The sequence below is a fragment of the Manacus vitellinus genome, unplaced genomic scaffold (genome assembly GCF_001715985.3).
Source record: "Manacus vitellinus isolate BGI_N305 unplaced genomic scaffold, ASM171598v3 scaffold_65_pilon, whole genome shotgun sequence".
NCBI lineage: Eukaryota > Metazoa > Chordata > Aves > Passeriformes > Pipridae > Manacus > Manacus vitellinus.
The window spans coordinates 2,069,298-2,097,156 of record NW_021940724.1 but is presented as its reverse complement, the minus strand read 5'-3'; the positions used below and the strand labels follow the sequence as shown (position 1 = coordinate 2,097,156).

At 48.4% G+C, this 27,859-nt stretch overlaps 1 protein-coding gene across 5 annotated transcripts in view; it reads right to left on the bottom strand.

Annotated features, from left to right (window-relative positions):
* Nucleotides 1-27,859, bottom strand: part of PFKFB3 (6-phosphofructo-2-kinase/fructose-2,6-biphosphatase 3) — a 44,417-nt gene that overhangs the window by 5,185 nt on the left and 11,373 nt on the right. For 2 of the 5 annotated variants that reach the window (XM_018083595.3, XM_018083597.3), the window contains exons 1-15: nucleotides 16,316-16,697; nucleotides 11,034-11,159; nucleotides 10,638-10,734; nucleotides 10,344-10,410; nucleotides 10,122-10,196; nucleotides 9,760-9,816; nucleotides 7,179-7,303; nucleotides 6,229-6,436; nucleotides 5,512-5,658; nucleotides 4,933-5,037; nucleotides 3,803-3,932; nucleotides 3,547-3,609; nucleotides 3,312-3,376; nucleotides 1,614-1,784; nucleotides 497-519 (exon numbers count right to left, since the gene is read on the bottom strand). In XM_018083595.3, the coding sequence (XP_017939084.1) occupies nucleotides 497-519; nucleotides 1,614-1,784; nucleotides 3,312-3,376; nucleotides 3,547-3,609; nucleotides 3,803-3,932; nucleotides 4,933-5,037; nucleotides 5,512-5,658; nucleotides 6,229-6,436; nucleotides 7,179-7,303; nucleotides 9,760-9,816; nucleotides 10,122-10,196; nucleotides 10,344-10,410; nucleotides 10,638-10,734; nucleotides 11,034-11,159; nucleotides 16,316-16,394 (1,538 nt within the window). In that variant the 5' untranslated portion in view covers nucleotides 16,395-16,697. Of the gene's footprint in view, nucleotides 1-496; nucleotides 520-1,613; nucleotides 1,785-3,311; nucleotides 3,377-3,546; nucleotides 3,610-3,802; nucleotides 3,933-4,932; nucleotides 5,038-5,511; nucleotides 5,659-6,228; nucleotides 6,437-7,178; nucleotides 7,304-9,759; nucleotides 9,817-10,121; nucleotides 10,197-10,343; nucleotides 10,411-10,637; nucleotides 10,735-11,033; nucleotides 11,160-16,315; nucleotides 16,698-27,859 lie in introns of those variants that run through there. The other 3 variants (XM_018083598.3, XM_018083596.3, XM_018083599.3) reach the window with 3 other exon arrangements.

Genomic DNA, 27,859 nt, shown 5'->3' with positions numbered 1-27,859 from the left:
TGCAGAACTGCAGATGCCTGGTTCCAGGATCAATCCAGCTCCAGAAGACACACTCCTGAGATGGTCAGAACCTTCTCTGGTGCCATCACTTATAGACACAACTCAGAGCCCTTAGGAAGAACAGATCATCCAGGTCTATCACCTACAGCACAATGTGCCATCACAGAGAAGACAACTTCAGGAAAACCCAACAGTACCTCCCATCCCATGACTGTCCAGGGAACGTAGGTATCATCAACAGAATGCAAGTGATAACTTGCTTCATTTCAAAACAAACTTGGGGCATTTAACCAAGCTAGGATATTCAGGAGTTGGGCAAAACAACATCCATGGTCTCCTCTTTACCTTTCCTAAGACAAATCCCCCTCAAAACAGAGAAATATTAACTCCAAAAAAGTCCACACCCCAGTCAGATTTCCCAACAAAACAACCAGTGGGATGGCAAGAGACATGGAAAAGGGTTGGAAGGGGGAATAAGACGCAAGAAGGTACTTACAGGCATGCCTTCCCTAGTAAAGGCTGCAGAGAGACAGAGAGAACGGAGAGAGAGGTGTCAGTAACGCCGTGCCAGACTGGGCAGAGGACGACGGACGGCACCCGACAGCCAGAGCTTCCAAACCCGGAGCCAGCAAAGAGTTTGTGTAAGACTCAACCAGCCCAAGCAGACCCCAAAAGCTGAAAGACAGGCTGGGCTGTCCCACTTGGTGCTTGCTGGGGTGGGAGGCTCATGCAAAGCAGCAACCAAGCAGAGCAATCTGGGAGCACAGAGCCATTCCTAACCTGCCCGTGATCTGGCTGAGGAGGGGCAAGAGGATACCAGACAACACAGGTAACAGAAAGAGGGGCTGGGCAAGACAGTGAGATCCAACAGGCAGCTGGTGGGAAGGGCAGCATGGCAAAGCAGCTCCCGTGCTGCTTCTCCAGTACCATCCCAGTTCCTTTATGAGCTCAGGGAAGGGTGTTTGTTCCTGGAGAAGCGTGCATTCAGCAAGGTCTCTCTTCCTAGATCTCTTCACGGGTGGGTGACAGAGGGTACGTGAGCACCACAGCAACCACCCACAGGGTTTCAACTCAGGTTCACCACACCAAGAAGCTTCTACTCAATTTTGGTCCATTTTGCCTATTGTTCCAGGAAAGAGATCCCTCCAGCCAAAGATGAGTCTTGGCAGCTCCGTCTCGAGGGAAGCACAAGAACATTTGCTTTATTGCAATGCCCAGGTCTACACTGGAGCCGAGCACACACAGAGAAGGCACAAGCCCTTTGGTCCTGCTCCCTCTAGAAATGTAGCTCCCTGGGAGTCTGACACCACGATGCTGGACAGTGAAGGCACTAAATTAACACAGCCCACTGGGGGGAGTTCATGACGCTCTCAAAACCCAAGAGAGGATCAACAGGGACCCTTCGCCGGGCGCTCCTGAGACCAACCCAAGGCAGGGAAGGACAGCAGCCGTGGGAGGAAGATGCATCTCAGAGACAGCAGCACAGGTTGCGACAAGTGCAAGCAGTTCCTCAGCTTCAGGAGTGACAGGAGGACAACAAACAATAAAACAACAAGAACAACAACAAAAGAAAAAAAAAAAAAAAAAAAAAAAAAAGAGAGATTTCAACTAACTTGTCCCGGCATCTGCGTGGGCACTTCCTGAGGAACACAGCCTGGCAGGGCAGAAGAAACAGCCACATGCTCCTCAAAGCTGTTGATGCGAGGTTTTTTGGTGGGCTCTGGGCTTGCTAGAGGGGTAACGCTATTACGTCTCATGAGCGGGTTAGGTCCCTTCTTTGCTTCCTAAATTAAAGTGAGACAAAGAAAATAAAAGTAAATATAAAAAAAAAATAAAGTAAAATTAAAAAAAAAGGGAAGAAGGCGACAGTTATAAAGGAAAAAAAAAAGGAGCAGGTTGTTTTGGTTTTTTTTCTTAAAGTGGCCTCTGTTTTTCCCCACAATCACTGTCAATGAGCAAACGAAAGGCTCTGGACACATAAAAAAAAACCCCCGATACAAAAGTGTTCAAGAGCACAGAATGGGAGGGGCCAAAAATAAAGTGCCCTGCACTCAGACACAAAAGACCTTCCCCTCACCTAAGTCTCTGCTCACAAAGGAGTAACTACAGATAGCTAAAAACACCGAGCAGCAGTCAAGGCATGACTTTGCATGACAGAGAGAGGCACTCATCAGTCTGGTCTCCTCCTGGAAGCCGGTCCCTCTGCCCAGGGAGAGGTGTGAAAGCAAGAAGAGGGAAGACAAGCCAGCCCAAGCTGATAAGGAAGACTTGGGAAGTGGGAGCAGAGCAGCCAGCAAGGGTTGGCACTGCCAAGCTCCTACTCAAGCGAGGAGGGATGGAGGGGCAGCGCCGACACAGCCGAGCAGGGGACCCAAGCACTTCGTGTGTGTCTTGCTCCATCCTACCCTTGGCCCTCCTGCCACCCCCAGCAAGGGTGGTGGAGGAGGGCACTGATGGCCCCCACGGCAGGGGGAACGACTGGCTTCCCCCTTACAGCCATGGGGAGGGAGAGGTGGCCCAGATGCTGCCACCTGCCAAGGTCGGGAAGTGAAGGAAAGGAGACGTGGGCCAAAAGAGGATGGCTCCGACTGTCCAGCATCCAGTTGGGCTCCATCACCACTAAGCACAAGTTGGAAAGGTCCCAGCATCTGGGACAGGGGCACAACATCCCCGGGGCACCCAGACCCAACACCAAGCTGGTATCCCACTCTCTGGCCTCTGAGCTCCCACTGGAGCACATGGCAGATAGACCAGCCCTTACAGGAATTTTTTCAGAAGAGGGGTCTCCTCCCCACAGCATTCCCAGCCCAGCACCACTACACCCCACCCAGCAGAAAGGCATTCTGGTAGCCCCACAGTGCCATGGGCATACAAGGAAAAAAAAAAAAAACAAAAACAAACAATCAAAATCTGCAAAGTCAGATTTTGGGCATTGAGCCCAGGCTCTGCCAGAAAACTGGGAGACCTGGGAGAAGTCACCTTCTCCACCCATGGCTCCATTCCTTGCTTCAGTGAATGGATGACTGTACTGGTAAAAGGGAAAGACCAGGGAGGAGCTTTCCCTGGGCCAGCTCTAGTCTGGGCAAACACACTGGGAAGCAGGCACATGCAATGCTCCTTTTCCCTTGGAAAACCCTGAACCAGCCACAACTTTGCCGAGCAAGAACCCATCTGATGCTCCACCAGCAGCACTTCCAAGCACCCAGCTGAGCCATCTCCCCATGCCCACTCCAGGTGTTCCCACTGCCAGTTGACCATAGGGGACAGGAGGGGATCACCAAGGGATGGCTCCAAGGAAAAGCAACACTCACCTCCGGCCGATCTCTGTGGGTGTTGACGGCTTCGATGTTCAGCGAGATGGATTCCACCCGGCAGCCTGCAGAGGGGAGCACAAGGAGACAGAGAGGCCATCAGCAAACCCAAAAGGTACAGGGTGTTGCCCAGTGCTTCACCACAAATCCCTGCTGTTCTCCCAGAGGCAGCCTGGATTCAGGAGGAGGTACAAGTCAAACCTCTCCACATGTTTAGTAGGAAGGTCCCACTTACCGTAGGCCACCGGGGTCAGCTTCAACACCGTGTGAAGGGGACATTTCAGGTAGGGCATTTCATCTGCAGAGACAGCAAAGCAGGAAGGTTATCCTACCTCCTCTCCAAAAGCATCTTTATCAACAGCCAAGGCCACCCCACACCTAACAAGATGTATGCTCCAGGCCCACATTGACCTGAACACATCTCCGCGGAGCTGCATCCATCACCCCTCCTCCAGCAGGGTCCATCCTCTTCCCACAGACTGGGAGCTCACCTGCACTCTTGTCCAGGAAGTATGCCAGGAGACAGCGCATGACAGCCTGGTGACAGATCACAAGGACGTTCTCTTGCCTCTCCAGCTCCATGATGACTGGCTCCAGGCGCTGCACCAGATCCTGGTAGGACTGGGACAAAAGACAGGAAGGAAGATGAGGCATAGACTCAAAGAAACGAGCACCTCAGGAGCAGCAATGCTCCTTGTCTTGTTACATTTACTGATTTCATGCCTCTGACTAAACTAACATAATTACTGCTAAAAACAAGTAAATCCTTATCTTCAGTCTACTCTAGAACACAGATACTTCTTCCATCAGAGAAGAAGTTGTTCCCATCTCAGTGAATCACATCTCAGTACTGGAGACTTTATTGAGGTAAGCAATAGAGGCTCTCAGGATAGCATCCCTCTCTCATCTTGAAATTTGATTTTTCTACAGGATTTCTAAGTTATGAAAAGTCTGGGGCAACCTGAGAAATGCCAGGGTTTTGAAATACCATGACAGGCAGCCAGAATGAGCTCCAGACACCCAGAGGCGATGTCTGACATCTCCACACATTCCTCTGTTTGGAAACATCCTCATGACAGTGTATCTAAGATTTTTCCCAAATGTCTATGTCTATTTTCCCAAATGACTTTTAATTTGGGGATAAATAGCTCAATTCACAGCCTAAAGTATCATCCAGAACTGATGTAAATTCCCACCTCATTGTGTCACACGCTGAAAGCAGATTGCTAATAACAGAGCTGTTACCATCAACCCTTAGGGAATGATACTGAGAACAGGGTGAAAATTACTTTTTTTGGAAATGACAGAAAAGGAAATTGGGGCAGCACAACACTTTGAGTGGATATAATGATGGAACTTGGACTAGAAACCTCCAGAGTCCCTTTCCTTCTAATCTGCTGTAAAGTCAGTGGGACTGTTTGTTAAGTGGTGCATTTCTCAGTGATATCTTCACATACCACAATTTCACAAGAGCTCAGCATAGAGGTGAATATAAGCCCTGACTTTTCTCTATTCTAGTTTCTTAGAGCACTCACTACTCAAGTTTAGAGGACAGAATGAAGACAAAAAGGCCACATTTAAAGCAGAAGTCATGTCTCTGGAGGTCTCCCTGGGGACTTACCTCCCCTGAAGGATAACGGTAGTAATATTTATCCTGATCACGTAAAGCAAATTCCTCTGGATGTTGCTCCCTGATTTCCTCATACGTCATTTCTTCACACACACCCTGCCAGAACAGGACATCCATGGTTACTGGACATACTCGGGTCAAAAAGCATCAGCACAGCCAACACGTAAAACCTTCTCCAAAGCAATTGTCTATAACCCTATGAGTGCTCAGCTACAGAGCAGTTCCAAGCAAAAATCATTTTAATCCACCACGCTGGATGGGGCTTGGAGCAACCTGGTCTAGTGGAAGATGTCCCTGCCCATGGCACAAGGTTGGAACAGATGGTCTTTCAGGTCCCCTCCAACCCAAACCATTCTATAATTCAAGACAACACTTGAATCTGCAGAAGGTACAACTAAGATCAAAGCTAAAAGGTGAGTCCTGCAGAGGTATCACCCTTTCCCACAGAAGGAAAATCTCCCCATGGCAGCTGAGATTTAGCAGAAGCAAAGAGTCTGGTGCTATTTCTCTCTCTTGTCAAGCAACAACCAGCCTGATCCAGCTCTTCCTACTGCAATCAAAGATACTCACAGCATCAATTTCATTGAGTGCCTTCCACTGCTCGTAGGGCAACTGGAGAGCTTCTGCTGTTTGGATTGTCCTTTTTAGTTGGCTGGTCCAGACTTTGAGGTCCTTCAGGTTCTGCTCTTCTACAAATTTGTTCAGCGCCAGCGCAAACTGTGGGGCATAAAAAAAAAAAAAAAAAAAAAAAAAAGGTTGATTCCTGGTCCATAGCTTCCCAATGGGCCTTCTTCCCTGCTTCCCAGTAAGTGTTGACTTCTTCAGGTCTGCTTTTGCCCTCCATAAGCAGACAGATGAGTCTTCTGCTCCGAGGTGATGAGCAGCCACACATGCAATGATCCCCAAGAAGGGGTGTGAGAACAGAGAGAAAACAGAGGAGAAAGAGGCAACCTATTGTCTTCAAGGAAGATCAGCACTCAGGAAACAGCACCATGACCTGGGCTTTCCCACAGTGTTATGGAAAATCCCTGGCCATCCTTAACCATAGCTCTGCTTATTTGCTTTCTGCAGCCCAATCTCTGCTAAGGCCCAAGTATGTGCAAGACTACAAGTAACAATGATGGCTGGGAAGTCTTGTTTTGAGGTCATGCCCAAACTTAACCAGCCCTATGGATGGATCCTGAGCAACCCAGCTGTCATCAAATATACACTTCATCCAACACATGGCATCTACTACAGCCAAACCCCTCCTTGAAGCCACAGGGGAGTATTCCCCTTCTCCCTCACCTTCTTGCCCCTGTTGGAGAGGCCAGAGTCCCCTCCAATCTTGCCCATGAGGTTGAACTCGCTCTCTCCGTGCCGACAGAGATAGATGGTACGGGGCTGGACGTGGATGTTCATCAGGTAGTAAACAATCCTGCTCTGGATGTGATCCTGAACCCTGTTGACCAGGAACCGCCGGCCAACGTCAATGACTTTGATGAGAGAAAGTTCCCTAGGGAAAGAAAGAAACATCATTCTCATGAAACAGCCTTGTGACTTATCTCCCTCAGCATAATAATCACCCAGCTAAAAGGATTTCCTGCAGGCTATTTTCAACAGGAAGCCAACAGGTAGTGGGGATTCACGGAGAGCTGAATAACACCAGTGTAATCGCCATTCCTCCTTGCAGCAGTAAAGAGGATTAAACAGGACTAACAGGGAACATGCTCCTCCCCACAACAGGGATCAGCAGGAGTGGAATAATCCGGGTAGAGCACACAGACGTGTTTGTGAGCAGTGGAAAGGCTGGGAGGTGCCTGCAGAGTCATGCAGGACAGTAAAGGTCTTCCCAGGGCACACAACTAGGCAGAAGCCACAGGGTTTGCTCAGTCCTGTGGTCTGAGCCAACCAATCCCTTCCTTTAAGTGGGACAACGACAAAAGCACCTCAACCACTCAAACTCAAGTGCTTTTCCAAACCCTTTGTATTTAGACCTGCAGAACAGGGTTGAAAACAGCATATCCGAGCCCAGAAGAGCCTGGGAAAGTTTCAGTGCCCGACTCCCTGACACAGGGCTGGGGAAAACCAGCATTTTCAAGGAAAAAGCCTGGTTTTGAGGTGAGGCTTGGTCATACGTTACTCTAGCACAGTCAGGTATTTGAACACAAAGTGAATTACAGCTTCATCCTTCACTGCTTCTCTCCTGGGAGCAGGAGGGTGTTTAAGCCAGCTCAAAAGTCAGCAAAGTCTCTTACCTGTCATAGTCATCGGGGTCTAGTGGCTGGTAACTGGCTTGGTAACAGTTGATCCTCTTCATGAAGTCCTCCATGGCATCAGTGGAGTTACAGTCCCGGTAATCTGGGCTGGACAATTTGACTTCCTGTAAAAAAAAAAAAACACACCACAAGGAGAGGTCAGGAAGGTCTCCCAGCCAAACAATGCTAATCTCGAATTCCAAAGTCCTGCCAGCATTCAGCAAACAGCTGAGACACTTTACAGTCATCACTTATCATGGGGCACAAAAGAAGCAAGTTAGACCCAAAAATAAGCATAAAGTGAGATAATCTGGTATAAACCATTGCATGGTTAGTATAGATGTGCATCAGTCCACTCCCATTCTCCCAGGAATTACGGTAGCACCTCACCACCCAACACAGTGGGGAAAACTGAGCTTCCTTGTGGTTAAAAAAAAAAAAAAAACGCATCAGGTTTAAATTCAAGCTGAGAATGGAAAGTGCACAAACTTAGACAAGATGTTTATCCTGGGTCAGCAAAAGGATATTTGCATAACAACATTCAAACCCTTTCTGTGCACTATTTGCTGCAAGTTACTGGGCTGACAGATACTACAAATGGGCAACATGAATATCCAGAACTCCCATGGACTGAGTTCTGCTTGAACTAATGTAACAGGCTATTTTTCCCCCTGAACTAATCTAATAGGCTATTTTCCCTGAAGATTTGGGTTTGAACAGCAGCATTACATATTAGCAACTTCAAAGGCAATCCTGAAACGAACAGGATAATACAACAGAGTGACACATGTGGCAGCATCCAGGGCCCATGGCGTATTTTCCACACTGATCCCAGCACTACGAGCACCATTCATCTGCAGCACTCCCATGGAGCAAAATCCCACATTCATTTTCTCCCCCTTCAAGCATTGGTTTCCAAATAAAGGGATTAAAATCCTCCAAAAAAAAAAAATCCAGTTAAAAAAAATATGCAGCAAACTGAGGGTTGTATTAGCGTCATGGAAAAGGCTGTGTGCAACCTCTCAAAGAGCTGGTCACTGGCCCTGGGACAACAGCTCCCAACAGGAGTAAAAGCCATGCTCCAGTCCCAGCCCAGCACCCTTTCTCCTTAGGGCTGCTCTCGATCCATTCTCCACCCAGCCTGTACTTGTGCTTGGGATTGATCTGCCCCAGGTGCAGCACCTTGCACTTGGCCTTCTTGAACTTCATGGGATTGGCACAGACCCATTTCTCCAGCCTGTCCAGGTCCCTCTGGGTGGCATCCCTTCCTCCACACCACACAGCCTGGTGTCATCGGCAAACTTGCTGAGGGTGCTTCGATCCCACTGTCCATGTCACCAGAGATGTTAAACAGCACCAGTCCCAATACCAAGCCCTGCCTGTCACGCACGATTTGCCTTCAGTGAAGCCATGCTGGCTCTCTCTAGTCACCTCCTTATTTTCCATGTGCCTCAGCATAGCTTTCAGGAGGATCTGATCCATGATCTTGCCAAACACCAAAGTGAGACTGACCAGCCTGCAGTTTCCCAAGTCTCCTTTTTTTCCTCTTTTTAATAACGAGGGTTATGTTCTCCCTTTTCCAGTCAGTGGGAACTTCACCGGATGGCCATGACTTCTCAAATGTGATGGATAGTGGTTTCCCCACTTCATCCACCTGTTCCCTCAGGGCCAACAGATGCATCACATCAGGTCCCACAGACTTGTAGACCTTCAGGTTCCTTAGATGGTCGCAAACCTGATCTTCCACAGTAGGTGACTTCATTCTTCCAGTCCTTGCCTTTGCCTTCTACAACTCCATCGGTGGGCTGGAGCACTTGGTGGTGAAAACTGAGGCAAAAAGTCATTGAGCACCACAGCCTTTTCCATATCCCCAGTATCCAGGTCTCCTATTTCCTTCTGGAGAGGGCCCACATTTTCCCTAGTCTTCCTTTTATCATCAAATGTACCTATAGAAGCTTTTCTTGTTGTTCCCGACATCCCTGTCCAGATTTAATTCTGTCAGGGCTTTATTGTTTCTAACCTGATCCCCAGCTACTCAAACAATCTCTGTATTCCTCCCAGGCTGCCTCTACTTGCTTCCATCCTCTGTAGGTTTCCATTTTGTGTTAATCTAGGAGCTCCTTGTTCATCCATGCAGGCCTCCTGATGTTTTTGATGACTTCTTTGTTTGTAACACATCACACCTGAACTTGGAGATGATCCAGCTTTCTTGGTTCCCTCTTTCCTCCAGAGCTTTATCCTCTGGTACTCCATCAAGCATATTCCTGAAGAGGCCAAAGTCTGCTCTGCTAAGGTCTCATTTCATGGTCACTGCAGCCCAGGCTGCCCCTTGAGCTTCACATTCCTCACCAGCCCTTCCTTGTTGATGGCAACAAGGTGCAACACAGCACATTCTCCTTGTTGGCTCCCCTCTCTTGGGGAAGGAAGTTATTATCAACACATTCCAGGAACTTCCTGGATTGCTTGTGCCATGCTGTGTTGTCCCTCCAACAGATACCAGGGTGGTTGAAGTCCACCATGAGAACCAGGCTTCCTACCTGTCTATGGAGGGAAAACAAAAGCAAGACAGTTCCACACTTACCATAACATTGGTGGCAACCACAGTGGGATCGTTGCAGACAGATTCAATGAAGAACACCTGTGAAACAAAGCAAACCTCAACTGAAAGCCAACAAGGCTTTTAACACTCAACCAGCTTCTTGCCCAACCCAACCTCTTCCCTGCTAGCCCAGAGAGCTCTCCCTCTGCCCTACTCCCATTGTTTCCTTCTCCAGGACTTGTTATGAGGAATGAGGGAAGAGTTTCACATTTTTAATCAAACCCAGCAATGAAATATCCCTTACACAGGAGCATCATGAGGACAACATGTTAGTGAAAGAAGATACAGCAACAGTACACTAAAGGTGGACTATGCAATTCAGGTATCAGCCCCACAGTACCAACCTTAAATCCATTTTCTTTGGCAAAGTTTAGGATCATCCCTCTCCTCTCCCGCGTGGTATTGGTGGCATCGAAAACCTTTAAAAGCAAAGATTTCAGTTAGCACAACAAGTGCCTGGTTTCCCACTGAGCCCCCTCCTCAGGGAAGAAACTGCAGAGCAAATGGCACAGGACATTCAGGACTGGGACTTGCCAAAATCCCATGGAGCGCATCTCCGTTCTTACCGCAATCTGTCCAGCCTCTTCCGTCAGGTACAGCTTGACATCCCTCAAGGCAGCCATGGCACATTGCCTGCAAAAGAAGAGATGTGTGGTCCTGATGTCCTCTGGATGTGCTGGTGACCCAGAAGCTACCAAGCCCACGCAGCTTCAGTTTTGAGCTCTTGGCACCCAAGTCAGGCCTCTTTGCCCAGGCAGGGAGAACTCAAAAGTAGAGCCCTGCTCATCACCCCCGAACAAACTGGGTAACTGTGCTCCAGCCATGGGCTTCACCAGGATGGAGGCAGTGCCCACACTTACCTCCTGACTTTCATGGCCTCCTCGTTGTCAGGACGGAAGAAGTCATAGGAGCTGTAATGCTTCACGGCCTCACGGCGATATTCCCCCACGTTGAAAACTATTTGGGAAAGACAAAAACCATCAAAATCAGGAGCTCATCTCACCTGTACAGTTTCTGCGATTAAAGCAAGCAAAGTGATAAGAAATTACATCCTTAGAGCAAAGGGCTCAAGGGACATCTCGTGATCTTGAAGTGAAGGAGGACCCAGGCTGCAGCAGAAATGATGGCAAAACACCAATATTTGGACCATCCGATTTTGGAAAGCTCTCCCACTACATCCCAAGGCACTGAGCTCCTACAGCAACTCCTGAGGACCAAACCTCATGCTTCCCCCAGGAAGCCAGTGAATGCCTCACCTTTTGTAGGGACACCGATCCAGTTGAGGTAGCGGGTCAGCTTCTTGGAGATGTAGGTCTTCCCACGGGCTGGGAGGCCAACCATCACTATCACAGTGGGGGAATTGGCAAGCTGTGGCCCACAGGCTATGAGGAGGAGGAGGAGAAAGAACATGAGCAGCTGTGAATCCTCCAGCTCATCTTGTATCAACCCTACAAGGCACTTGCTCTTCACTCAGCCTTCCCCTAAATCCTTCAGCAGCTGAGAAAACCCAAAACCTGTGTTCTTTGTGCACCATCACCTCTGTAATCTCTTGTACCTCCCTCTTGTGAGTTTGGACAACCAAGACCCTGAGCAGGAGGCACGGTGGATGGCTCCATGGCTTCCCACTGGTGAGACACAGCTGGCCCAGCTAAGCCATGCTGACCCAAATTCACCCTGGTGTCACCCAAACCAGGGGGGGACAACAGTCACAGCCTGAAAGCCACGGTAAGAACATCCTGATGGCTGCAAAGTAGGCAAGGAACCAGCAGCTGGCCCAGGCTCCCTGGAGAGTCTCCACGCCTCAGTTTCCTTACTTACAACAACAAAAAAAAAAAAAAAAAAAGAAAACAAGGCAAACACAACCTCCCATTTCTGTGGATTGGCCAATTCTGTGAAAAGCTGGAGGATGGCCAAGTACTTTGGTCCAGGTCCTGCAGCAGCACACTTCAGACACTGCTGCTGTGCTGAAATACCAGGTCTGCACAGAGATCTTCCCCCAGAGAGCATCTTCCAAAATATTTGACTAGATTCTTAACTGATACACGTGCAAATGCAACCAACTGCTTTTCTGAAGACAAACAGGGTATGAAGACCACAGAACCATCAGCATTTAAAAGCAGATATCCAAGTAATTTATCCCTTTTTTCTCATAAACCTATTTTAAGCTGGGTTGTTGGTTTGCGGGTTTTTTTGTGGTAAAGAGCATCCATGTCAAACAGCTGGAAATAAAATCCAGAGGCAGCACTTAGCAATGACTTGGCAAGTGAAGAGAAATTCCTGTCCAAGTCACTTGAATGGCATGACCAAAATGCAGACAAATCAGCTGCCAGGCTGCCCAGGTGAATCACTTTCTCCCCCCATAAGTCCTTTTGAAGGCAAATTCCTGGTTCAGTTCAGAGGAAACTGCTGAGGTTACAGGACTGGGAATACAGTTTGGGAATTTTTTTTTTTAGTACTTTGCAGCCCCAGTGTCAGGGGATGCATCTGGACCACACATTCCGTGGAACATGTAATGAGGCAGCATCCCTCTCCCTTGGCTGCATCCCTGCTCCTCTCTAGGGCTTGCTCTGAAGAATTGCTTCTCACATGGTGCTGCACACGGGCAAGGCCAAGGCACAAAGCCAGGAAAGGAAGATCTTAATGATGCCTAATGGAATTTAGATTAGCCAGCTGCCTTTCATGCCGCCCAGTGTGACACTCCAAGAGCCCTCCCAGCAAGGGCAGGACAGGCAAGACCCTCCAGGGGATTTCCCTCCCACCCTTCCATCCACCCGGTGAGCCCAGAGACCTCATGGGAAAGGAATGCAGGGAGTGAGTGGCTGGTGGCAGAGCCATAAACCCCAGCTTAATTATGGTCTAGGTGGAGAGCTCTGCCTGCCTGTCCCAGCTGCCTGCAGGTGGGACCTGAGGATGGAGACTCAGATTAGATCTGGAGAGGGCAAACAAAACTGAGAGGTATCCATAAAACATGCAAATTACGTGGGATTCCCTTTGCTTTCTAGGAAAAAAATAAATCCAACAGCTGAAGAAACCAAATTAAGACCACAAGGAAGAGTGACAGCACTGGTACCCAGACAGCAGAGAAGAGCCTCCCATCATCTTCCTCGTTGTCTCACCAAAGCAGACACAGCAGGCAAGAGATTAAAAACTACCTAAAATATATTTTCTCTTTTTCTTCTTTTCATAAATATTCCACATTCCTCAGGCTGGAGCTGCCCTCACACTCACTCCCTTTGTAGAACCTGCCTCCCCAGTGCTGCCTTTCAAAAGCCCAGGGCAGCTCTCATCGATTTTGGCAGCAAGTGCCAATTTTCCACACTTGGATACCAAGGGAGCTGAGCAATATACCCAGAAAAATCTTTGTTTCCCTTCTAACAGTTTCACTTCCTCTCACAGCCTATGGCTGCAAGTCTGGTTTTGCAACAAAACCCACACACTTATTAGATAAAGTGAGGAGGAGGGAATAATACCCAAATAAAGAAACCCTTCCTTTAAGAGTGGACAAAGGATCTCAAAGAGCCAAGAGGATTTTGGGCCATTAATAGCAGTTCAAGAGGATGGGGACAATACTGGGTACTGTTCATGTGCCTTTGGCTCCAGACATCTGTGACAGTCCCAGAGGTGGCACATACGTGCCACCTCCAAAGGGTGCTGCAGGAGTTAAACACCTGTAATTGAGGAATCTCCCCACAGTTTGTTTTTCTGCCAAAGGAAAGATCAAGATCCAGGTTCCCCTTGGACCATGAAAAAGCATCTGTTTACAGACCTGGGAGCAGCTCCCAAAACACCAGGGTATCCAGCAAGGAACTTTTTTATCAGGAATCTGAGCCCAAACCCAACTAAATCACAAAAGTCTCCGGAGAAACTTTGTATCAGGGATGAAACAGAAACCAGTGTTTTGCTCAGTGTTTCACAAAGACCTCATTCATAATTTCTTTTCACCACTGCTGGGAAGCTATCAGGGATTTCAATGGATATTCATTACCGCTTATCCATATCTAGCCAGGTAAGTCAAGGTCAGGGATGACTTTCAGGCTCAGTCAGGATATTTAGAAGGCGCTCATCACGTGTGGCTTACAGCTGCCAGAAAGTCAGCACTGATGAGCTCCTGTGCTTTACCAGAACAGGGGAGGGAAGGAAGCAAAAACAAAAAACACAACAAAACAATACAAACCACAAGAGGGAAGGAAATTTGCTTCTCTAACAGGTCGGATAAAACAGCCACCTCCCCACTTCAGGCACTTTTACGGTCTCCTTGTATAAGTGATCCCCCACACCGCATGTTCTACATTAGCCCTACATTCCCCTTCTGCAGCTTCTTCTCACCGCAATCCCCTGACACCTTCACGCATGAAGGTTTCTGCACTTTGCATCACACGCACACGTGGAACCGCTACCGCCCCGAGAACGCGCCAGCCGGGGTTTTACAGGCACAGCCCCCGAGCGGGAGTGATGGCAAAGAGAAGTGATGGGACAGAGAAAGGCAGCGGCAGCCCCTTCCCTCCTGGAGCATCCCCCTCCCGAGCCCCCTCCCCTCGCCTGGCTCTGCCCACCCGGCGCCTGCGACGACTTGACTTTCCCAGCCCCTACGTGAGAGACGTGCAGCTTGACAGCAATTTAATGGATCGCCGTCAAAAGGCCAGACGAAGGCACCACTTCCGAGCCACTCCAGCCTCCCACTGACGAGGAAGCGACAATCGGACTAATTATTTCGCGCGCAGGGAGCAGCTTCCAGAGGATGCTCCCAGGGATGCTCCCGCTCCCTCCAGGGACCACACCGGCCGTGGTCTCCGTTACACCCCCGCTTCCCACCCAGCTTTGTGGCTCTGCTCTTTGTTGCTGCTGAGGAATTAATAGCACCTCGAGTTTAAAATAGCCACCCTGTGTTAAAAAAAAAAATAAATAAAAAGATAGATCTAAAAAAGCCTAACAACCCTCTTCCCATATTGCATAGCGAAAAGTGCCCAGCATGGCTTGTTCCCAGCCCGAGAAAAAATAATTAGAAGCCACATTGTGTTATTAATAAGCCCTTTAGTGCCTTAATATACTAAATATGTTAGTCTTCTCTACCAAGAGGGAATTCTCTCCTCTGAGAAACCAAGTGGCAAGAAACACTGGGAGACTCTGCGTGCACAAGGCATTTCTTTCAGAGGTGTCAGTCCTTGAGAAAAGTCAAGCCATACAGACACACATGCAAAGCATTAAGCCATTTTACCCCACTCAGATCAAAGCCCCTTGGCAACCCAGATGTTCAGCCTGTTGCTGAAATCCCATTTCCTCAGCAGCTCCTGCTGCAGAGCTGCCCTTGCCAGGCTCAGGCAGCACGTCCCAACATCTGCTCCAGGGAGCCTGACCCATAGCCCCGGGCAACAACAGCTGGCAAATTCATAGGATATCTGCTTTTTCTAAAATTATTATTATTTTTCTTAAAAGGGGATACTTTCCAGCCAAGAGAAATAAACACCAGAAGTGACTTTAAATGCCTGATGAAGAAAAGCATCGGAAAGACTGATTCACCCAACTGCCCAAGCCACTTCTATCCTTCATCCAGTGCCATCTCCTCCATCCCGGCTCTGCAGATTCCTGCGATGCTCATTTAGAGTTACACGGAGTTGCACAACTGGTAGGTTGTCAGTTTAGCTGTTGGGTGAGTTAAAGGAGCTGCCTCCTGAGCTTTCAGATCGTATTATGATTCATGAATTGGTTTATAGTAACACCTGGATGACCCAAACATTTGATTTTATTTATATATATATATATAATTTATTTTTTTTTTAAACACAGAGGTTGGTTTTAACCCCTCAAGGATTTTTCTGAGCTTCAAAGAGCACTGCAGAAGTTTTATCATTAATTTCTGCCTTCCCCTCCACCTGTCTCTTATCTCATCCCACAGGGTTAAATGATAAAAGTGCAAACAGCTGGGTTTTTTTTTCCCTAAATCCATTTCCCTAATCCTGCCTCCACCTCCAAAAAAACCAAAAATTTATAATGCACTAATTGGATGGGGCTTGAAGCAACCTGGTCTAGTGGAAGGGATCCCTGCACATGGCAGTGAGGTTGGAACAGGATGAGCTTTAAGGTCCCTTTCAATCCAAACCATTCATGACTCTGTGACACCCTGAAAAATCCCTGCTGAGCTGGTGACCGGGCGCCGAGGTGAACAACCTGCTCCCTTTCCTTTTAATCCCAGGGCTGGAAGCCAAGAGGGGGAGCGGGGAGGAGGGAGTGGAAATTGGGCCACGCGTGTCTCAGCACCTCCCCGCATCCTCCGCTGCGCGGGGCCATGTGACGGCTGCACCTTCCTCCAGCTCCCAAGGGCTGGAAGTGAGTCACGGGATGGCAGCGAGTGGGATGCGGGCACGGGGATGATGCTGGAGCAGGCAGAGGAGGGGGGAAGCGGGATGCTGCACGGATGCTGAGGGAGGAGGGCGCTGCAAAGAGCCCCCTCTGGGAGCGCAGAGGACGGGGACTGCTTCCCACCCACCCCTCCATCCCATCCCGTCCCATCCCGCGGGGATGCTGCGGTGCCCGTACTCACAGCGGCGGGGCAGCGCCGGGCGGTTGTCATTGGGAAGCCAAATCTTCTGGATGCGGCTTTGCGTCAGCTCCATGGGCATTTTTAAAACAAAGGTCTTTTTGCGCTCCGCGTCCACCTTGATGCGTTTGCGGGGGAGAGGAGGAGGAGAAAAAAAAAAAAAAGAGGAAGGAGGGGGAGGAAATATGTAACAAAAAATAAAAGGGGTTTTTGCTGCAGTCGGTGGTTTCAGCGAGCGGCTGAGGCGCTTTCGGATGCTGCTGCTCGGAGCCTCGTGAAGGTTTTACGGCAGGAGGGGGGAGGAGGAGGAGAAGGAAGAGGAGGGACGGGGCTTCAGGGCACAAAGCCGGGCAGGAACCGCACCAGCGCTGCCGCTGCGCGCTGTTGGGGAGCGAGGGCGAGCCCTGCCGCGGACTGCGATGGAAAGAAAAATATATTAAAAAAAAAAATAGGGAGGAAAATAAAAAAAAAGAGTAGGAAAAATCTCCACGCGAGGCAGCCGGGGAAAAAAAGGATTGAGAAGGTCTGCTCGTGGCGCTGGTGCTGCTGCTGCGGTCTCCACTGCCGCCCTGCCCGGCTCCGCTCGCGATGTGCCGGCAGCTCCGGTGCCGCCTATTTCTATCCCGACAGGCCGGGCCCGGCGGCGCCCGCCCCGCGGGGCGGGGAGGGCAGGGAGGGGCCGGCGGGCGCTGCGGAGCCGGGGAGGAGGCGGGAAGGAGGAGAGGTAGGAGGAAGGAGGATGGGGAGGAGGAGGATGGGAGGGGAAGAAGGGAGGATGAAGGGGGGGATGCGGCGCGGCCCGGGCAGTGCTGCCCCCCGCCGCCCGCCCCCGGAACTGCAGCGCGGACAAAGGACCCGCTTTGTTCCCCGCGGGGACGCGACCACCGACCCCCCAAACCAAAGGATGCGACAGCGAAGGGGGGGGAATTATGGGGGTGTTATTACAGGGGGGGTGGGTGTGTGAAGGCTCCCCCAAGCTAAAAAAGTGTACGGTTAAAAAAACTTTCCCGTCTCGCTTCTCCCGTGTTAGAAAATTAATTGAGTAAAAGCAATAAAAATTAATAAAACCGATGATGATAATTAAATCATTAAAATGGCGGAAAGGAAATAAAAAGTAAAAGGGGGAGATTAAAATGAAATTTTTTTAAAAAAAAATAATTTAGAAAAATTAAAAGGAGGTAAAGCGAGGAAATAAAAAGGGGAAAATAAAATGAAGTAAAGATTAATTGAGCGGATAAAAAGGAAATAAAAGGGAAAAAAATATGAGGATAATAAAATAAACCCTAGGAAAAGTAGAAAATAACAATGGAGTAAGAAAAAAAAACAAAAAATAAAAATATAGATAGAAAATAACAATGGAGTAAGAAAAAAAATAAAATAAAAATATAGAAAATAAAAATGGAATAAAATTTTTAAAAAGGGAAAAAACCTAAAATAATAGAATTTTAATAAAATAAAAATAAAATTAACTGAAAAAATCAAAACGAGAGAAACAAAATAAAAATTATTCTACAAATAACAATATTTTTAAAATAAAATAATAAAGTGATAATAAAATAAATGAATTCCAAGTACACAGCAGTGGGACGGGGGGCTCCACTGGCGCGCCCCCACACCGCGCTCAGAGGGTTCGGGCCGGGGGGACCCGGGGGGCTCGAGGGCGGCTCGAGGATGCCGGGGGGGCTCAGGGGATCCGGGGGCCGGGGGATGCCGGTGTCTGCGCTCCTGCACGTCCCTCACGTCGCACATGCGGTGCCGGGCCGCCTCCCCGGAGGGGATGCCCGGGATGCGGCGGCTCCTCCTCCGCCCGCGGCCACCGCGGCTGCTCCGCCCGCTCCGCGCCCGCATCCGCGCCCGGGAGGCGCCTGGTCCACCCCCCGCATCCCTCCGTCCCTCCCCGCAAGGGTGAAGCGGCCGCGGAGCGCTGGGGATGCTCCGCGGGAACCTTTGCTCTCAAACGGGTGCTTAGTATTGATTTATTATTTATTTCTCTTATTATTTTTAGTTTATTAATCTCGCTGGTTTCATATTTATTATTTGTTATTTCATTAATAATTTATTAATATTTTAATATTTTCGTTCTATTATTTTTCTATCTGTCATGCATATTCACCTATGACAAATATGTAATTATTATTATTCTTTTTTTAAATTTTCATTCTTCTGTTAGTTTATTAAACTCCTTAATCTGCTCACCAGGTTCCTGCAAGTCTCATTTCCACCTTCAGTTAGGCTGCAAACAGCACCCCAGCAATACTCACACCCCGACACAGCCCGTGTTTGCAGCACAGAGGGGTTGGGACATTGTCCAGGAACCACTCAGAAAATTCCTATGGTGACACTGAAGTCCTAAAGATGCTCAACACCCTCCCCCTGCACCCCAACACTGCCTTAGCTATGAGGATTATCCCACCTGGCACAGGGGGGTCCTTTTGGCAGGATGCTGGGTGGGAACGTGCCACAGCAGGGAGAAGTGGGAATATGGGGTAGGTGGGAAGAGCCGCAGAGGTGGGAGCATCTGCTTTGATGGGGTTTAATAAAGCAAATTTTGCTTGAAAATTTAAAGCCCGTTAAGGAGCATCTCAGATACTTAAAGCATTCAAACCCCTTCTTTTATTATATAGGGCATTTTCCTCCCCTGGAAGCAAAGGCTTGTATTTGTTAACACATCTAGAAAGAAGGTATTTTTGGCCAATTCCTTAAATGGAGCCAAGATGGATGGAGTAAAAAATGCACAATCCTTCCCTCTCCTACACAGGGAAAAAATATTCACAGGCAACAACAAAAAAAAAAATTTTTAAATAGCTACTATGAGGGAGCTGGAAAAGAACCAGATTTGGGATGTGGGAAGGAAGATGGGAGGGAGCAGTGAGTGCTCCAGCTGGCAAATGTGGGATGGGGATCAGGCACAACAGCGGTCCCTGGACCACTGTGCACAAAATCCATCCTTGGGAAAGGCCAGGAGGGTTGTTTTTTTTCCAAAATCCCCAAATCCTTTTCACGTGGAGGGCAACAGAAGCTCAGTTGCCAGCTAAAACATGAATCAGAAGTAGGACAAATATTCACATGATGTTACAGGACGAGGAATTTGGGCATCATCCCCCTTCCTCCAGCAGCTCACTCTCCTCTCTGTGGCTTCACAAGTCACCACCCCCACAATATCAAAAGGAGCCCGAAAGCGAAACCCTGCCTGAATTAAAATCACAGTCACTTCAAATTAGCTCCACCTAGTAACTCTTGGCTAAAAAACTCCTGAATAACTGGAGCGGAAAGCTTCAACTCCTAAATAAATGGCCTGGATTTCAGGGGCACGAGCACCCAGCTGCTCTGAGGGAGGTCAGCTGGAAGAACCATTACTATTTATAAGGCACTTTCACCCTGGGGAGAGGGTGGTGAGCAGGATGTCTCACTAGGTACTCTGAGAGGATTATTTTTCCCCTCTCAAGTTGTGCCATGCAAAATCCCAGCTCCCTATTAATAGCACCCAGACCGGTAAATAAGCTGTTGCTCGCAGCTGCTGTGAAAGGAGCCCACGGGGGTGCTTAGCTCAGCGAATTTTCCAGAAATCAAGTCACTGAGGGAGAGGAATGCTGTCAGTAAGAGGTGTGTCAGCTCGCTGAGAGGCACAACAAGCACAGGATGCCACGGGACAGCCAGGGATGCTGTCCCACATCCTCTGCTGCGCTGTGTGATGGAGCATGTGGAGGGTGGGATAAACCAGCCAGTGCTGGCTGGAGCTGCTGCTTCACCCCTCCCCATCTCAGGGACCATTTAATAAATGCAAAGGGACAGGGGTATAAATGTAATGCAGGGTTTAAAATCTGAAAGTCCTGGTGGTGGATGGGGGACAAAATGACCTTGAGTGTCTGAGGGATGAAGGCAGCAAGTACAGAGAGGTGGAAGAGGAAAGGGCAGTGCAAAGAGGGGAAGTCTGGCAGAAAAGGGGGAAATAACCTGTTTCTGTGAGAACAGTATACCCATCTCTTACAGGGTTTACAGGCTGCAAACTTCTCCAAAACATCAGAGCCAAACTCCCTCAATTCCCTCTTATGTTCCACTGCTGCTCTAACATCGAACTCACCTAGTAACGCATCCTGAACAGTGGAATTAGGCTTTGGATGCATCCCACCAGAAGAATCCTGGACTTAATTCCCCATCCCCTTTGGAAGAACCCACTGGTCACCAGCCAGCCTCTCCTGGCACTCTGCCCCCGGCATCAAAATGCCACCACCATCAGCAATTGCTCTAACGAGCCCCAACTCTGACTAAGCTGTGATTCATCCTCCTCTTTTAATGTTTTTTTTTTTATTATTTCTTTTTTTTTATATTCTCCAAAGGAAACTTGGAAGGAAAGGACAAGTCACGTTTTTGCCTACGTTCGGTGCAACACGCATCACCTCCTTAGGACACAGCATGGGGGTGCAGTGGGTGTGATTCCTGCTGGGATCCGAGTTGCACGGTCCAACCCTGCACCCAGGAACTATTTCCATGGCTAGAATTTGGCAGTGGTGGCTGGGAGCTGTGTGGACATCGCCCTATGGATGCTGCCTTAAGTGTGCTCTCTTATTGTCAGGGCAGCTGGATCCGGCAGCAGTTTCCAGTATGGCCTTGGTTTACCATCCTGGAACATGGGCACAAAGTTCACAGAATCACTAAATGGTTTGTACTGGAAGGGACCTTAAAGATCATGCCATTCCTACCCCATGCCATGGACAGGAACACCTTCTACCAGACCAGGCTGCTCCAAGCCCCACCCAGCCTGGACTTGAACACTTCCAAGGATGGGGCATCCACAACTTCTCTGGGCAACCTGTGCCAGGGCCTCACCACCCTCACAGTAAAAATTCATTCTTAATATGTAATTTAAACCTACTCTCATCCAGTTTCTGAAGCGTTCCCTAGCCTGGAAGAGACGTTGCAAAAGTCAGGCAGCAGCTGCCCAAATTCTTGTTAGTGCATTAATGACACTTTCTTGCAACAGAGAAAATTATTCCTCTGGGCTGACCGAGGGGTATTTATACAATTTTTTGGAAAAACAAAACAAAACAAAAATGTTGAATTTTGCACTTAAAAAAAAGGGTGGGGGGGGAGATACTGAAAAAGCCGAGAAAATTGACTGCAATATTTTCGGGGAATTGGAGATTTTCAGAAATGTCAAAGAGGAAAACAACTGTTTGCCCTGTCCTCTCACCAGCTGGATGCTGAGCAGTTTTCACTGCTGATGCCGCTTTCTTTGGAGGGACTTGAAAAAGAGCTGCTGAGGGTCAGGCTCCCGGTGATAAATGGCTGATTTTTATCAGCAAAGGCTGATAAAAATGTTTGGATTTGTAAAGGCAGCTGGAGTTCACGGTCCATTGTGTCTGCAGGTTTCAGCCGCCTTCCTCGCCCTCACAGGTATTTCAATTACAGGAGTAAATAAACAAGGAGCGGAGTGCGAACTGTGCCTGTATCACCAGGATATCACCGCTCCCGCCCCACGTCTCACCCTCACCCTCATCCCGCCCAAGTCCTGATGCCCGGGGTGGGGGGACCACGATAAAATCCTGAATTAATCCCTATAATGGGTCGGGGTGTTTCTGCCACGGAAAAGTGCTTTTTTCTCTCCTCTCGTCTTATCAAGTTGTGTTTTCCTTCCTCATTTCTTGCCTTTCACCTCCCTGCCCTTGTAGTCTCACGCTCCTTTTCCTCCTCAACAGCCTCAAACCTGCAGCATCAGCCCCGCTGTTGGGCAAAGAGGAGCAGAAACCGGGCAAAGCCTGTTGACTACTCTTTAAGTCTGCAACTGGGAGGGCTGAGTTCTGCCGGGTGCAGGATCCAGGCAGGGCAGACAACATTGTGAGCTTGGGGCTGCTCCAGAGCTGTTCCACCAGGGCAGACGTCTGTTCTCCTGGCTGGGGACAAGCCGTCCAGCTTTTGAGTTTAGTGCTCTCTCCAGTTGCACCTGATGTGCTCATTAAACATCTTCCTTCCCCGACTGCAAGAAATTCAGCTCGTTGCACACAACGGCCAAGCACTGAGATTCCAGAGGAGCAAGGTTCAGGCTACCACACTACTTCCTGAGGGTGCAGCTTTTCCCTGAAAATAGCCACGAGCAGAGAAGGGGAAAATTCAGAAGGGTGCAGACTCTGACATTGAGAAACAAGTGCTGAGCCCCAGAGGGGGAAATCCCGGCAGAGGCACAGGGCATTGCTCACCCCACGGTATCAGCCCGGGTCAAACATCTCACCCAGAGCTGATCTTGCTTTTCCTGGCAGCCAAGGGGCAGGAAAAGCCAGGAGGGGGTTGCAGAAATGCACAATTCAGCCACACTCATTCCAGGGGACCTGCTTGGTTTTGCTCAGCCCTCTGCACTGAGCTCCCCACATGTTGTCACTGTCACACTCGGTGCAAGACAGAAATTCTTTCAGGGACAGTAAATTCTGCCTGAAATCAGCCTCTGTTGTGCTATGCCACCAGCCTCAATAAAAGCAAATTTATTTTTTAATTTCTTTTAATTTAGAGCCCTTCAACCAGGAGGACAAGGGTTTGAACTTTGTTTCTTTTGAGTTGTCAGATTTGTGCCTAAACTAGAGGTGTTTGGTTATAATCTGCTCAGTTATAAGAATTAAGTTATTATATAAGAATTAAATTATAAGAGTTATAAGAAAGGGAATGGGAGACTTGCAAATGCATCGCCTGGCTGTGACAAATACGGGGAAGAAGGAAGGATGAGAACCTGGATTCAATCTCAATTCACCAAATTAAAGGCTGAATCATTCAAGGTTTCCTCTGTTGTGCCCAGAGAGAGGTGGTTGCCTCCAAGTGTGCTCAGGTGTTTGAGGGTCCTTTGGAAGACCCAGTAAAGCTCAAGGCCAGAGCTGTGGAGGTGTAAAATGGGTGTCCATTAGACAGGACTGATGACCCCAAAGGAGCCAGACCAATGTTAATATTTAAAATCCCAGTTTCATCTGTAATTTTTTTAGAATTATATTCTGTAGTTCTCAAAAAAATATAATTTGAAAAAAAAAAAAACGTTCTGAAGCTGCAATATCCATTAGAGCAGGGATGTTTCTCAATGCTCAGAAATGGGTCCAAGAGGGTTGAGCAATGTCCTGTGAAAGTTCCCAACCTTACAAGACTAGTGCAAAGTAAAACTCACTCCATCAATGAGATAAATTATAGAGATAATTGACTCCATGGATTGCAGAGAGGGTAGATTTAGATTTTAATGTGAGGGAGTGAGGCCCTGGCACAGGTGGCCCAGATAAGCTGTGGATGCCCCATCCCTGAAAGTGTCCAAGGCCAGATTGCATGAGCCTTGGAGCAGCCTGGTCTAGTGGAAAGTGTCCCTGCCCATGGCAGGGGTTGGAATGAGATGATTTTTAAGGTCCCTTCCAACCCAAAGCATTCTGTGATTCTGTGAAATATGGTGTTTTAAAAGTGGTTAGAGGGCAAACAGACAGTAAGACACTGGGATATTCCAGTCTCAGGAATCTAAATACTAGTTCCCCTTGCAATGAACTCTGGCTACAAAATTTCAGGCTTGGTTCCAACAGAAAGGGTTGAAGGGTGCAGTTCAGTCACAGAGCCAAAATTCATGTTTTGGCACCATCAGAGCGTCTGAGAAGACAATATTCACATTAGCCTGACACTGGGTTGTGCCTCCTACTCCCAGGTACTTTCAGTTACATGAAAAGAACACTTCCCTGTTTGCCCTGTGATTTTTAAGGAGTGAAATTCCGCACTGAATGTCCTGGGATTTATTTAGGGTGTAAATCCACAGGATGTTGAACTTGACTTTAGGTTACCTCATCCCTAATCAAGATGCCACAACCACCTGTGACATGGCACTGATCCAGCACAAAAATCCCGCTGGTCTGCGAGGAAAGTGTGTTTACAAGGTTACTCCGTCCCAGCTGCCAGGTTAAATATTGCATGTCATAACTTGGCATGTGTTATCACAGTGCCTTCTCTGGGTAAATCAGCAGAAACACAGCCACGTGCTCACACCTGAGCCAGACCTAATTTAGGACTGTCATGGTTTAACCCTGGCTGGAAGCTCAGGCCCACAGCTCACACAGCCACTTGCTCACTCCCCACAGTGAGACAGGGGAGAGAGTTGGGGGGTAAAAGTGAGAAAACTCGTGGGTTGAGATGCACTTTAATAGGTAAAGTGAAAGCCATGTGCACAAGCAAAGCAAAATGAGGAATTGATTCCCCACTTCCCACAGGTGTCAGGTGAACTCCAGGAAAGTAGGGCTCCACCACGTGTAATGGTGACTTGGGAAGAGAAATGCCATCACTCTGAACATCTTCCCTTTCCTCCTCATCCCCTCAGCTTTATGTGCTAAGCATGACACCATATGGTCTGGAATATCCCCGGGCTCAGTCGGGGTCAGGCCTCCAGGCTGTGTTCCCTCCCAGCTCCTTGTCCCCCACAGGCTCCTCACTGGTGGGGTGAAGTGAGGAGCAGAAACGCCTTGACACTGTGCAAACCCTGCTAAACAATAACAAAAACACCTCTATCTTATCCACACTGTTTCGGTCACAAATCCAAAACACAACCCCATATCAGCTATTGTGAAGAAAATTAACCTATCCCAACCCAAACCAGCACAGTGCTGCGAAGCGATGCAGCATGTTGAGGATCTGATGGGAAAAACACAGAATTCCAGCCCTCCTCTAAGCAGAGATTACTACAGGGATTATTTTCACGGAGGTGCCCAAAGGCTGAAGTTGGTTGTGTTCATGAAGAACTTTATTCTCAGCCCAGTGATGCAATTGGGGTGCAGCTCTCCAGGTCTCCTGCCTGCAGGGGCTCAGTGATAGATGTGAACCCCCCTCCATGGATGAGTCTCTTCAACCCATTTAGCAGAAGATGATCACCCTCTGAAAACCTCAGCCTGTCATTATCCCATGGACTTTGCTATTGAACTGTTTCCTAACCTCTCATTACCACCCACCTTTCATTAAGACCTGGATCGTTATCTCATCCTTGCAGGTTATTAAATCAAACAATGGCAAAGGCTGTGGCCTTTCTGGGGCTGACTCACCTCATGATGTAACAAGCCCAGGCCAGTGACAACCTCAGCATTGCCATGGTGACCAGGAAGCTCCTAAAAACATTGTAGGCAATGACGTGGTGAAGCCAGATACCCTAGAAATGCTGGGAAACGTCTTCAAAGTAATGCAAAAAAATACAACATGAAGTTCTGGGAGAGAAAATGTGGTGGTTTGTATTGCTGCTGATCAAGGAGGACATGCTTGTAGGCAGCAGCGGGCACCAGATTAATCATAGCCTGGGAAAAAGGGTAATTTTTTATCTCTGCTCTCAACCCCTGCTGATATCAGTTTGGCTTCTGATACAGGGGCTGTTGAAGCAGCATCCCAGGAGGATCTGCACTGCCTGGGAGGCTCAGATGAAAAGGTTCCCTGAGGAATCCTGAGCAGGGAGGAGGCGATGAAGCTGTTCTGCCTCCATCCACCTCAAAGCTGTGGGTAGTATTTGGGAAGGATTTGTGTCATTTTGGGTGTCTACAAGGTGGTCACCTTTGACCACTTCTATGATCCGTGGAGAGAAATGGGCACTCCCAGAGCAATTCACTTGCCCTGCTGTGGGTATTGAATGTAAACCAGGATAAGATGTGTCCTGGAGGAGTTTGTATCCTATGAGCACAGGAGAGACGCCCCAGTGTTCTCTGTGTCTAAAACCAATGCACATCTCAGTGCTCTCCAACACAAGGTGACCTAAAACTCAATTCCTTGTTCAATCCTCCATGTAGGGAGGAAGGGTGAAGCTTTGATGAGGAGCTGCATTTCGAAACCGCGTACGTGCTGAGCATCTTCCCACCCACACCCTCCTGAGCACGTCTGCCATATCCACAACCTGCTTGTCCCTGCTTCCTCACAGGGCTGGGATGATACAGGCAAAGGTTGCTCAACTGTGTCCTACACACCTCAACTCCGGCCCAGAAGAACCACTTTTGGGACCAACACCACTGCTGAGGATGACCCATTCCCTGGATGAGCCTCCCTAAGGGTTCCCCTCTCCATTGAGCTGATGGAAACCACAAGGCATCCAGAGGTGAGGTGCAAGTGTCCCACTTTTCCAGAGTGTTGCCATGTGCTTTTAAACTTGAGACCTGCAGGCATTGCTTTTAGGAGGTCTGGGAAAGACAACTAAGAGGGAAAGCGTGTGGTCAATGGGCTGAAATTTAGGATAGTAAGGTCTTGGTTTCCACATCTTTTACTGGAGCTCCTTATACTCAAAGCCTCTCCCAGGTAACCTCCAATTTCCTAACAAGTCTTCTAACCAGTTTTTGGACCCAAATCACTGGAATCAGATCACACAGACTGCTGGAATGCAGAAGTTAAATAATCAGATTTCCTCATCAGGGCTTTCTTAAAATTTTTCCACTTGTAGAGCAAAGATTTTAATGTGTGTAATTCCTAGCAGATGCTTTTAATTTGTGTACTTCATTTATTTTTTTTCTATGCCATGGAGACCTGGCTGGGAAAAAAAAAAGGGCTAAAATTGCCAAAAAATATCTATAGAATTTGTTTCTTCTTTCCCTAATATTTTCCAATCAGACATGAAAAATATTAATGGGAAATTTCTCTGGAATTTTGGGGCAAGCTGAAACAATATGGGGAGCTTATTGCCAACATATTTTCTCAAATGCACTTGTATTTTCCAACACACAACGACAAACTGTTAACAGCTCCTTGGAAAAAAAAAAGAAATGAGCTGAATGTTTAGATTTCTGCCTTGGAGTTTATCATAGGGTAGCAAACCAGTATCTGGGTGCCTGGCAGGGATCATGGGGGAGGATGCTGTGCTTCAGAGCACTTGGGAGTGCTTCAATTTTCTCCCCAAACAACTATGTTCCTTGAGCTGAGAAACAGAGCCAGGAGGGGATGGCACAGGTGGAAGCACATGTTGGCCACTGACTATGACTTGTCCCCAGCGAAGAATGATGGAGAAGGGGGAAAACCACTTTTATTGTGCCTGCTTTAGTGTTTCCAGCAACACCATTCATTGGGGAATCACAGAATGGTTTGGGTTGGAAGGGACCTTTAAGATCATCTCATTCCAACCCCCCTACCACAGGCAGGGACACCTTTCACTGGACCAGTTTGCTCAGAGCCTCACCCAGCCTGGCCTTGAACACTTCCAGGGATGGAGCATCTGCAACTTCTCTGGGCAACCTGTGCCAGCACAAACTCTGCGTCACAAATAGGGTTCCACTTCTATTTCTCACTCTAAAATACAAACAAATGACGTCAGGAGACATGGGCCCCCTCCATGTGTTCATCCCCACCTGCTCCTCTGCACTGCTCTGATGTGTCCATGCATCCTTGCACATTCCCTGTGCTGATGCCCAAGGTGATGGCACGGTCAGAGCCAAGGTTTCACATTTCCCAGCCCAGCTGTTTACCCTGCACTCAGCCTGAAAGAAAACAACAGCTGGAGAGCAGCCTGACTCAACAGGAGATCTGAGAGCCACCCGACTCCCCTGCAGGTTTTCCTGCCAACTTCCCAATAAAAAGAGCCGGGCTCAGGCTCAA